The sequence below is a fragment of the Parus major genome, chromosome 1A, assembly GCF_001522545.3.
Source record: "Parus major isolate Abel chromosome 1A, Parus_major1.1, whole genome shotgun sequence".
Taxonomy (NCBI): domain Eukaryota; kingdom Metazoa; phylum Chordata; class Aves; order Passeriformes; family Paridae; genus Parus; species Parus major.
The window spans coordinates 20,091,943-20,104,715 of record NC_031773.1 but is presented as its reverse complement, the minus strand read 5'-3'; the positions used below and the strand labels follow the sequence as shown (position 1 = coordinate 20,104,715).

Below are 12,773 nucleotides of genomic sequence, written 5' to 3'. Positions count from 1 at the left end.
AATGAGAGCCATTTTTAAATGTCTGTCCAGTAACTCCTTTCTAGACAGTGATCTTTAGTATGAACAAATATATAATTATTAACTTATTTATACACATTGTATTTAGAAAAAGAATTAAACACGTACCTTTTAATCCAACAAACTGTACAACCAACTACATTCATTTGGAGCACTATGATGGATGAAGGCTACCGATAACAAAGTTTTCACAGCTATGAAACAGAAATTAAAACTCAAATACATGAAAAAATTACTTGGAGAAATCTTTATTAGAGATTTTAATAAAATATTCAGTAGTCAAAAAATTATGTGATGCACATGTAGGGTTTTTAGGCAGGGATCTCAGGCAAGACATGTGGTGAAACTGATTTATTTTACACTGAAGTTCAAAACATCTTTTTATTTATTACTTTACAAAGACAAATTAGAAAAACTGTACAATATCAGTATCTTTCAGAGTTGTTAACAAAAAATCTAAAAATAGAAATTCATGTTTTTATACCCTATATAAAATAAAAGCGAAGAAGACTGCCTTCAATTTAACTTCTAACTTGTGAAAACATTTGGGTATGGCCAGTGTCTTAAGTTTTATAATATTCATTTGTTCTAACTATTCTTTATTGGTGCATTTATGCAAAAATTCAAGAAAACTTTCTTAAGTCAGTAGACTCTTTGATAAACTGCTGGTTCAATTTCAAAATATTTTTATTTTTTAGAAATTTTTAAAGGAAATATGCACTCACCACTTTTAATACTGGTTGCCCCTATACACCAATCAACAAAGAACAATATCCTGGCTTATGACATTTAAACACAGTATAATTTACAGTACAAGAAAATTACCGGGGTATATTTGATGAAATTTTAAGACAAATTGCCCTCAAATTAAATGGCCCTCAAAAATGGAAAACAAAATTGTCATCTACTATCAAAACAATAATCTACTTACAAATACCCCATCTTGCTTCTGAAATTCTTTAAAAACATCTGCTGTAAATACTAATTTTGTTCTGATGGAAAGCATTCGATTTGACAGGGATTTCTACATTAATTATCCTTAGAGAAACATGTTCTGAACTTGTCCTAGAGACTTCTGAATGCAAAGTAAAGCCACCATACAGTTTTCTAGTCAGCAGAATTTTCAATCCATGATAGCACCAGATCAGTTTTGTATCTCTAAATTTAGGCACACAATCTGATTATGTAAGATGGAAAAGGCAGATCGAGCCTTTGAAAACACAGACCCAGCTAATAAACATGCAAACAACTTTGGTACCCAACCAGGCCACCTCAGAATCATTACATTTTACAATTTTACACTAGTTTACTTTCATGGCTTGACTTTAGTTTTAGTGGTAATCAATACATGGCCATGTTCACAATGCCATCAGGATCTGCAGAAACTGGTACACGTAGCAGTTACTTGAGTGTCACTAATGGGAGGAGTTTGTCTAAATGTACAAATCAGTACAAAATGAAAGAAGTCTCCAAAAACCAACCTCCCTGTCAAACTGAGAACAGTAATATTGGCTTGTACAAAGTAGTCTGAGTTTACTGAAGATGTCTTTCTCTCTGCCTCTGTTGACATAATTTAATACAAAAATACAACAATTTAATACAAAAACGAACACACAATGACTACATTTTTCTGAGTAAAATTCACAAATTTAGAGTAACCTCATCACTGCCTTTATGAAGGACAGATGGAAAGCAGATTGCTCCCATCAGCCTAAGCCAAGCAGCTTCCAGTGAGAGAAGCTTAGAACCTCCACCTGGCCTTAGATCACGAAGTCATGTGCCAGGAAAAAAGCAAACATATCAGAGTATAATTCCCATTTCCATTCACACATAAAGTAAAAGTTCGTAAAAACAGGTTAAATTCCTAAGAAAGGAACAATGATTTTTTTTTAAATACAATCTCTGATCCTAGCCCCCACCCAGAAACTGATTCTTACTGGATTACTTCCAATTAGCAACACATGACTATACAACATCTTCAGCAACTGTAGTGTCAAAAATTTGGTAATAAACTTGATTTTTCATCGCGTCTCTGACATTATAGGACCTGATGAAGCACTCCAGCCACGGCAAGTCATCTACCAACAAAATCCAAATTACTGTTTAATATTCATTGCTAATTTTTATAACAGGCAAGTATAACTTGAGCAAGATCTTAACTAGGGTATCTAAATTTATACAATAGTTAATAATAAGAAAAATGAATTGTTAACTTTGAAATTCCAACTGTTATCTTTTAAATTTCCCACAAGATCTGAAATGGTGCTCAGTGACAGCCTTCCAAGACCTTTCCTCCCTGCACCAGCATTCCACAGAACACCTGGACCCAGCAGTCATGCCACAGTATAAAATACATAGATGTAAAGGCTTTCCAATAATAAAAATTCATCTCCATGTGTCTCAATGAGACAATTTCATAGGTCTCAAAGGGAAAATCCTTTACAATCTTTGTTACAGGACAACTTTTTGTACGTATGGCAAAGACTCCAGGGTGATTGCAGTGGTCACTGACAGCCATGTACCCGGAGTATGCTCTGGAAATCAGAGCTGCATATTACACACCCATCTACCTTGGACATGTGTAGTTCAGGCAGAGCTACTTTCTTTCACAACACATACACTGCACAAAGAACTCTGTAAATGGATTTGGATTAAGCATTTGCTCAATTTCCATGGATACTTCCCATGGCAAGGGATGTTCCAAGGCAGCATGTGCAATCAAAAGCAGGGTATCACCCAAAGCATGTGCCATACGCTGAATTTCCTTTTCGTTTTCCCTAACGTGCTGTGACATTCAGTATGAGGGTGTTCTGGTTAACTTTCCTATGACTACAGATGGCATGTCAGTGCCTGCACAGGCATGACTCTATTCACACACCACTGCATGCTACATGAGAATTTACTGAACCATTTCTTTTCTTTCTCAAAGGCAGAGTTAATATGAAAGACATGTTTCAGAACAAATTAATACGAACTCTGCTTTCAGGCTCCAGCATTTTTCAACTTCCAGTGTAAACTGAATTCTAAGACTTTGCATATGCAATAGCAGATTGAAAGACCCCTTCCCACCCCCTTTTGAAAAAACAGCAAGCTGACCTAGTTTTCTTCCTGGAGGGCAGAGTGTATCCATGGTCATCTGCATCTTTTGCTGAAGAAAATTACTAGTTAAGATTTCAGAGGCAGGAATTTGGAAAAACTTCTCCTGAAAGAGAACAGAAGAATACAAAGTGTTGAAAGAGGTGTAAGAAATCATTAGCCAGAATCTTGATTGCATGTTCTTTTAGGAAGTTAAAATCAGGTAACACAACAGAAGAATTGTATTATTTCAAAAAACTGTCCAGATACAGAAAAAGCCCAAACTGTCTGAAAAAATGATCAGTTTGTTTTTCAGTTCCCAGAGTACTTAGGGACTACAGCCACCCAGAATGCAAACATCAGTCACTGTACATAACTGGCAGACATTCCTCATGAAACTCCATAACCAGACAATACCAGACAATCTTATGGCCAGAGAGGATCAGCCCCCTCAACAGCCCCTCACATCTTGAGAGGAACAAGATCCCTTTAAAACAAGGGGCACTGCAGCCTGGCTTTGTATCTGTGGAACTCTCTTAGCACGAGTTTCATTTTTAGAAATTCAGGCAGTTTTAGAAACTACAGAAAAATGCTTATACTGTGGGGTACACTTCTGAATATATTGAGACTAACCAGAAGTGCGCTTTCTGAGACAGAAAATAATAAATGGAACACTTTTCTATGTGTATTAAACCACATACAGTAAGTATGATTGAAAAAACTCCAAGTTTATTCTTTCCAAGCTTGTTACCTGATTTTGGATCCCTAAAGGCTCATCATTTTATAACTTCTCAGAGTGAGCTTACTATTTGTGGTAGTAATTTCTCATTTTTGTTATAAGATACAGCTACAGAATAATCTGCCTCTGTATAATTTTTGTATGACATGTTTAATGGCAATGATCAGAAGTTAGGGCATAATCCAGCAGCAAGAATGACACAGATAACTTTCTCGTCTCTTCAGTCTTCTTCTGACTACAGAACTTTTTAGTTTTTTGCCTTCACTGACTTTTCCTGTAAGGAGGGAAGGAAAGAGAAGCACTGTGCTCCTATGGAAGTGCAACTGGAGGCTAATGTAAAGCTGCACTTCAAAGCAGCCCAGCTCCTTCTCAGGTGGTGCTGAAGGACTGGAGTTTGGGCTTGGAAACTCCTGGCTTGCCTTTGAAGTACCACCAGCAGGAAGGTGAACAGCTGGCACTTCAGAAGAAACTGTGGGTATTTTCCTGCAGCTAAACTGTAGTACTGAGCAGTATCTGATAAAAAAATGAGCCACCATGAAGTAAAAATTTTTGGAACTCTGGTTTAAATCTCCCCACCATCCTTTTACAGTTTAGTTTCTTGATATAAAAAGAAAAAAGGACAGTAGAAGGAAAAGATGACTGGCTGAAATGGAGATTTTAGTCTTAGATCTCCTTTGCTGTTAAAACACCATGTATTTTAAGAAAAAAACACACTGTATTCTGATATTATTTTTACTTACAGCCTTAAAATTAAACAAGGAAGAGCATTCTCTTTAAAGTCCCATTCAAAGTAATTCAATGTAATAGCAGAAAATGTGCAGATATATATACACATTAAACAACATTGCTATGCACAAAAAAAAAAAAAATAACACTAAATTATTTTTTTGTCCCATTTTGTCACACCCACACTGCTGTGACAGGAAAATCATCCAATCTTCAGTGTTTCAGGTAGCAGGAATGGTCTTAAGTTGCTTCAGAGAAAACTGAAGATAGGCTAATTCCAAGGTTAGTGAAGTAGTTGAATAAATTGCTTCTGAAATCCAAGAAAAATATCTGCACAGATACAGCTGTTCAAGAAAAGAGGGCCTCCTTACCTCATGCTCATGTGAAACAAAAAAATCAAGCATTACTAAAAGGAAAGATTCTATTAAGAGTTAAAAAAGAGGTAATGAGATTTTAAGCTGATGCAGAAGTTAACTGCATAAATCCTGAAACATTCCTATCATTCACACAGCATTCAGGATGCATAATTTAACACTGCCAATAAAAGAGAAATTCAGCTATAGGAATATATAAGTTTATGGAAATATCAAATAATCTTCAAGCTGCAATTTTGTCTTTATGCTTTAATATTCTATACTCTGTACAGTATTAATAATAACCTTATAGCATTGTAATTATTCCCATGAAACACTGCAGGTAACATAGAATGAATATTTGTGCACATACATTTGCCATTTTAAAAAGAAATATAATCCAAACTTACACCATCTGTAGAGTCTACTTTTACCTAGATTTACTTACATTATCAAAAAGGTATGCATTTAGTGCTCCTGTTTCATCAACCAGTGTAAACTTCATAATAAAAACATACTGGAGCAGTTCAATACCTAAAACTGAAGGAAAGAAAAATTGGTATTTCTCTGAGTGAATATGCAATCTTTTAATAGCAACTGACTTTGAATATTGTCATTAGAAGTATTAAAGACCAAAATAGAGAGACTGTGATGTCTGACAGCAAAATGTCATTAATCTCGAGACCACATTGCAATTTTCCTAGAAACACCTTAATAGATGAGCCTATAAAAACACAAAGATTCTTAAGTACTTATTCCCATGCTAGTAAACAAAAAGCTAATATTTGCTTAGATTTTAGATCCCACTGCAGTAGGATCCTCCTCGTCTTGTGTTCTTTTATCCAAGAAAGATTAAAGGAGAGGTGCTCTTAATTCAGTGGTAATACAAATTCCACCTGAAAACTATTTTCTGAGAAAAACCAGTTTATTTGGTATGATGTAGTAAAAGCTACCAGGCTTGTTCAGCAAAAAAATTTTGCTGGCAGTTCTGAAAGTATTTCAGAGTAGGTAAAAGACTACAGTCACCACATCACTGGCAGCAGTAACTGTTATGCTGCAAACATAAAATAACTGAAAGTCAAAGTTAGTACAGCTCAGCATCAGTCTTTTCTAGGTACACCTACTTAAATTTGTAGTCATTTTATGTTCAAATGATCTGATAAACTTGCAGGTTTATACTTTAGCCTGAAAATTCAGCTGATAGAAGAATGATACACTAACACAGTGTAACTGTCAGGAAGCATTAATTAATATTGTTTTCACTTTGAGAATTAAATGTCTGGCAGTTCTATATTATAATAAAATCACTGGCAGTTATATATTACTTTACAATTATTTAATGGGATATAATTATGAAAATTTATTTAAGAAAATCACTGTATTGCTCAAATGGTTTTCTTCTTTTAGAAAGTGTTTATCAAACATATATTGCTAGATATTCCAATTTAATATTTTAGAACATGAATTGATAAACATGCAAATATTCTTTTTCCTTAATGTGTTGTAAAGTTTTAAACTCAATTTCCATCATTGTAACATGTTGACTTCATACAGCAACACAAGGAACACATGAAGCACAGAACACATGTAATTGTTGTGGTATCATTCCTTTCATTTATTTCTTGTAGACTCTCTGGAAAATGAAGTCTACAGAAGAAAATAGTCTAACTTGCATGAGTCATTAAATAAGACTGTCTTTAGTTCAGGTCAGAAAAACAGTATCTGCAAAAGGAAAAGCAACATTAAGTTCTAGGACTGCAAGTTTAAAAGTAACATCTACAACCAAAAATTCATGACACCTGTATTATCATAAGCGTTACTACTGATGCCAATGGTACAAGAAACTAGTCAACATATAAAATCCTTTAATTCCTACTGCAATAGTTTCAAAAGTAAGTATGTTATTTTGATTGGTAAAAGGTGAATGAATTTTACAGGACCACATTCAACACGACCATAACTACATGCTTTCTGTGCAAAACTGCAACCCAGAACTGCAAGTCAAACTATTTCACATCGACCCTTCAGAACCAAGGCACAAAAGTATTTCAGGACAGTATCATGTCAGCTGACCTTGTGCAATTTCAGCTGGTTCCCATGATGGTTGCTGTTCTGCTGCAATGGAACTTAGATTCTTCATAGGCTTTGGAGTTGAACACTGCTTGCACCTAGCATTTAAAACAACATATTGAGACTAACCAAACACTGATGTATTTGTACTAGAATTATTCTGCACAGAAAAAAAACAAAACTCTTGATTTTCTTACACTGTGAAGTGCTTAAGTACTTATATTGCTGCTTGAAGTAACTACTTTACCAGACACACCAGCTTTGGAGCAAAACAAAATCCCTTAATGCTTTTTTTGAACTATCCATGAGGAGAAATAAATCTAGAAAAGACCAGTAATTAGACAGGAATAAAACTACATCAAAGCTGAAGAGCTGGGGTTGTTCAGCCTTGAAAACAGAGGTACCAGGCAGACCCTACTGTGGCCTCTCTATATATAAAAGGGAAGTGAGAGAAGACAGAGTCAAGACTCTCTTTTCTATAAGAAAGACAGACAGACTTTTAACCAGGGCCTGTAGTGAAGAACAAGGAACAACATTTTTAAACTGAGAGAGGGTAGATGTAGATTTTGCAGAAAGAAGAAACACTTCACAAAGAAGTTGAGGCACTGGAACAAGCTGTCCAGGAACACTGTGGATTCCCTATACCTGGAAGTGTTCAAGACGAGACTGGTGTAGTGCAAGGTGTCTGTGCCCAAGGCAGGGGGTTGGATTAGCTGATCATGAGAGGTCCCTTTCAACCCAAACCATTCTATGATTCTAAGATCACTACATTACTAAACATATGCTCATATGCCACTACTTCTCACTTTGTAAAAGCAGAAATTAATCTAAACTTGTAGCATGCTCTAAACCCATTACAGAGTTACAGGAGAAATTTGGCCTTGCCTATGCTGAGAATATTAACTAAGAGTTGTTAAAAAAGTCCATTTTATTACTGGTGTATTTTCACCAAGTATTATAAATTTTACATGTAACATATTAAGCAAATGCTACAAGTGGATTGAAGTATTGAACTGTTTTCAAAGTTGCTCCCATTTGCCTCAAGGAATGAAATTACAGAACAAAACTAGTTGCTCCAAATTAAGTTGCTGTGTTAGTATACTACAGTTAGAATTTGAAATAAACATCTATTATAGTTTAAAATTATATGTAAAGCATGCCAAATCAATAAAAATACTTCTGCTTAAGTGATATAGTCAAGTCACTTTTTTCCTTTAAAAAACTCAAACTCCAATAAAATAACTGAAAATTTTGCTTTTTATATGCAGTGTGTCTGTTTTATATATAAATGAATATGCATGCAAATGCATACACATATAATTCATTCTACCAAACAGAATCTTTTCTTAGCAAAGTATATGCCACTAATAGAAACATGCATGAAACATAGCTCTGAAATGTCAGCATCCTTTTGAGATTCTTTCCCAAATATCCTATAAGCAACCATGGAATACCTTACAAACCATTTTACTTTTACAGTTCAACCATTTGAAGAGTGAACAATGTCTGAAGGTGAGTTGCATGTAGCAGGGGAAATATATGGATTATGAAAGTGCAAGCAGAAATACTTTGTAATGGTGAAGATCCTGTCCCAATAGGAGTATCCATATACTGCCTTTATTTAAAAAAAGCTGTAGACAGCAATATCTGGAAAGGTCAAAACTATATATGACAGAGAGAAACAATTACCTGTATTCATTTTATGGACAGCCCTTATGGGAAACTTTAGGGTTCACATGAAACACGGAATATTTCTGCACAGAAAATTTTTGATTGGCTGGAGACCTAGCATAGTGCCCCACTGCACTGTGCTCTGCCTGAGCTGCTGAGAGAGAGGGCTCAGTAGCTTGCATGGAGGAGGCTGGTATTTCTGAGCTCAGCAGCTCTATGCTGCTGGGCATTACTGGGGGAACACACTGCTGACAGCTCCCACTGAGCAGAACGTGGCATTGCATGGCAGATCACAAATACCAGACCTAGGTGTGGTTACTGTGTTCCACAGCTTTGGAACTGAGGAATTCAGAAACCTGGTGAAGTCATCTCTACAGTGAATGACATCCACAAAGAGGTAAGGCACTTTGCAGTGCTGTGGATCATCATAAGTTACAAATGGTAACAAAAAGCTGTCCAAAATCCCTTACTGCTTCCAAAACTTAAGCTTTCCCAACACTAAGAATGAGAGGTAGATTGACTGGTTGATTACTATCTTCTGTATCTCTATTTAAATATTATCTGTTATATTGTATGTATCTGCATCCAAAACCCCTCAGCATACAGTTTCGAAAACAAGGTATGTTTTGACTTTAGTCAAAGTGAGACCAGAAAATGGAAGATCTGGACTAGAAGAGGTATTTAGGTACTTTGCACTGCATGTGCATTTCCATTTCTACAGCCCACTGCCCTTCCCAGGCACCACAGAAAAGACTGGAACTGGAGTGCTGTGTAATTAAGGTCTTAAGATTTACAGATCAAGAGCCAAACTGCAGTCAGTCCTTTGATACCAGGTATCAAATGATAACACATTTCACCCCCAATGTCAGTACTGTGGATCATGCAATATATTTTACATCAAAGTCTTCCCTTCAAGTACTGCAGTCTGAATTACTGAAGAAAATGCTATCTTTTACAGCAACTAGTGAAATATCAACAAATACTTTTAACCTACCCATAATATTTTACATTCCCTTGTAGAAGAAAAGGAGCTGAAAGATCTAATAATTCAAGATCATCTTCTGTGGATCTCACAGGAATAACACACTTAAATCTTTTTGAAAGCTTCCAGATTTCTTTCAGAGTTCCACCTATTAAAAACCAAATAACCATGGTTTCTTACACAGTAGTCAGAAATAAACTGAACAACTTACATTTCTCAGCTGATTTCAGGGCCTTCAATAATAATTGATATCACTACTGAAAACTCAAAAAATACCTAATATCTTCTCACTTTTACTCAACAACAGATTTGATTAAGAAACAAAAATAGACATTTATCAAAGCAGATACCTTAATAACTTCCTCATAGCTAACACTGCAATCAAGAGGTTGTATTTAGTTAACATCACTTTCATATAATTACTCCTATGATCTTACTAGCCATTTTCTTAGAAAAAAATCAAAGCAACCAAACTGACCTTTTATATGCACATATCCATACACAGACATACTTAGTTGCTGACACTTTTAATATCTGAAAATAGATTTACTGAGTTATATTGCTCAGCTGTTCTAGGAAAATGGAGAAGAAATAGATTATTTTTTTTTCCCAAAAGAAAAGGTTAGATTGAAGTCAGTTGGGAACACGTCAGAAATAAAGCAGCTATCAGAACTAATCCATTATAAAAGAAAGCAGAAAACAGAAGGGGTTTTGTCACTGACCCTCACACAAAGGACCACCTGACTTATATTCGCTTATTCACATCACTACTTGAGCACAATTGAAGATTTTGTTTTTAACTCTGAATGGTGCTATATGCAATTTATCATTTTTATTATATAAAAATTCCTTAATAGTACTCTAGAAAAATTGCTTTGTTTAAAGGTCAGTGGCTATTTCTCTTTCCTGAGAAAATCTGATAAAAACCACACCAAAAAAACTCACACTGAGAGAAGCTCTACTAATCTGAAACAACACTGACATCCAGAGGCTGACAAATTTAACTGGAAGCTTGTATTACGAGAAGCCTTTCAAAACTTTCCACATCATTACTAAAAACAGGCCTATTTAGAAGACTTGCTAAGTTTTTAAATCAGAATTGTAAAACCAGTAAGCACAGCTAGAAGAAAAAAAAGACATTCAGCTGTTAATTTCAGCGTAATCAACAATAAACAACATTGGCATAGTTTTAAAATAGACGGAATCATCTTACAAGACCTTCACAGATTACCATTTCCTGTTTGCATAAAAGCAACTTAGAGTTCCAGATCAGTTCTTCTTTTCTTTGAAGATGCCTTCATCACTACTTACACTGAATGCAACTTCAACATATTTTTACTCTGTACATACACAGAGGGAACACAGTTCTGTAAGAATTGGTATATTTGCAGTTTACCTTCTATCATAAGCAAGGTGTCTTCAGGATGTTGAAGCATTTCATCATGCTTCACAAAATGGATGGCTATTTCCCTCTGCTTCTGCTCTTGTGTAGTCCATGTTACAGATTCATACCAGGATGTATTGCGTAATTCTGGGTTTGGGGCAGTACTGGCAGAGCCGCGTAAAATGGAGTCAAAGTCATCTCTATCTGGAACTTCTTGCCTAAAACCATTTCCAAATTGAGTAAGTATATTATAACAGCTCCTCCTTAGGCAATCTACCCACAAGGATGACAGTACTCCAAACAAATATTAGAATACAGTCATGAGAGTTAATGTACGTACAGGAAAAACATCCTAATTGTTTTATCAGTTTAAACATTTAGAGTTATATAGTATATCATGGCTTTCCATGTTAATAAATATGCTAAGTAATATGCCAACTTACCTAGGAGCAGAGGCAGCCTAGTGGCTACATACACACTAATGAAAATCCATGGAAAGCCAAATCTATCAGCTTTATGTTATTTCAGTTGGGCCTTAAAATGGCCACAAAATGCATACTGCTTCATTAGAGTGAAAAGATTACATCAACTTATATAATTTCATATTTTAGTCTGTTTGACTTTGTATAAACTGATGGAGGAAAAAGAAAAAAAGGACAGGATCAGAACAGTTCCATGTAAGCACTGTCAAGTGAAAATCTACAACTCTGCACCACACAGTTTCTATCCTGTCCTGCTGGAATGCACTATTTGTGCACTTCCACTTGTCAAACACAGAGAAGCAATAATGCAGGCCACCCAAATAACACAAATATTACGGAATTGGTTAGGTTATAAAAGGTCTCAGAGTGTCCAAAGCAGGGCAACGAAGATGGTGAAGGGCCTTAAGGGGAAGCCATATGAGCAGCAGCTGAGGTCACTTGGTCTGTTCAGCATGAAGGAGACCCCACTGTAGTTACAACTTCCTCTTGAGGGGAAGAGGAGTGGCAGGCATTGATCTCTTCTTTGTGGTGACCAGTGACAGGACCCACGGGAATGCCTGAAGTTGTGTGATTTCCCTGACATTTTTGGATCCAGAAAAGATCCTTGTCTGGAAGATGCACTTTAATCAAAAATATTTTATCAATTCACTTGGAGACTATTGTACCATTTTGAATATCCTATTTTAAAACTTCAATAAAGAAATACTTGAGATACTTCTATACAGCTATGGTATGGAAAAAAACTGTACCGCTGCATTTGCAAATTAAGAAAACTTTTTTTTTTGAAAGCATTCAAAAGATTCTGTAAATTGAACTCTGACGATTTAAAAAATTCCTACTTATTATCAGTGCATTTCAAATCATTTCACAAAATTATATACATTTACATTCAGCTCATCTTACACAAAAAAAAAAAAATCACTGAAAATCTAGGCATCCCAAAACATACAGAGCAATTCCTAGTTACTTGTAATGTGTGAAACACTTACAAAGAGTTGCATTTGGAACAATGAAGTTTAACAGACTGATGGAGCTTTTGGGGTTTGTAAGTTCTCAGCTTTGCTCTAATGCGATACTGTTGAGGTGCTGTGCTGCTTGTTATGGTTTTCAGTTCTGTGTTACTCAAATCCTGATGATCTGTTAATACTGCAAAACAACACACAGAGATGAAAAAGCACTATGCATACTATTAATCATTGTAATATTCATAATACTGGAAATAGCAGTCACAGTTATGCATTTTTCCCTAATTTCCAGCTTTTTTTTCCTTCCC

At 35.5% G+C, this 12,773-nt stretch overlaps 1 protein-coding gene across 7 annotated transcripts in view; it reads right to left on the bottom strand.

The window, feature by feature from the left end:
- Positions 1-238: 238 nt before the first annotated feature.
- Positions 239-12,773, bottom strand: part of POT1 (protection of telomeres 1) — a 57,841-nt gene continuing 45,306 nt past the window's right edge. For all 7 annotated transcript variants that reach the window (XM_015628836.3, XM_015628835.3, XM_015628838.3 and 4 more), the window contains 7 exons: positions 12,490-12,646; positions 11,031-11,236; positions 9,647-9,782; positions 6,985-7,079; positions 5,360-5,451; positions 3,115-3,220; positions 239-2,096 (listed from right to left, as the gene is read on the bottom strand). In XM_015628836.3, coding sequence (XP_015484322.1) covers positions 1,984-2,096; positions 3,115-3,220; positions 5,360-5,451; positions 6,985-7,079; positions 9,647-9,782; positions 11,031-11,236; positions 12,490-12,646 — 905 coding nt within the window. In that variant the 3' untranslated portion in view covers positions 239-1,983. The remainder of the gene's footprint in view (positions 2,097-3,114; positions 3,221-5,359; positions 5,452-6,984; positions 7,080-9,646; positions 9,783-11,030; positions 11,237-12,489; positions 12,647-12,773) is intronic.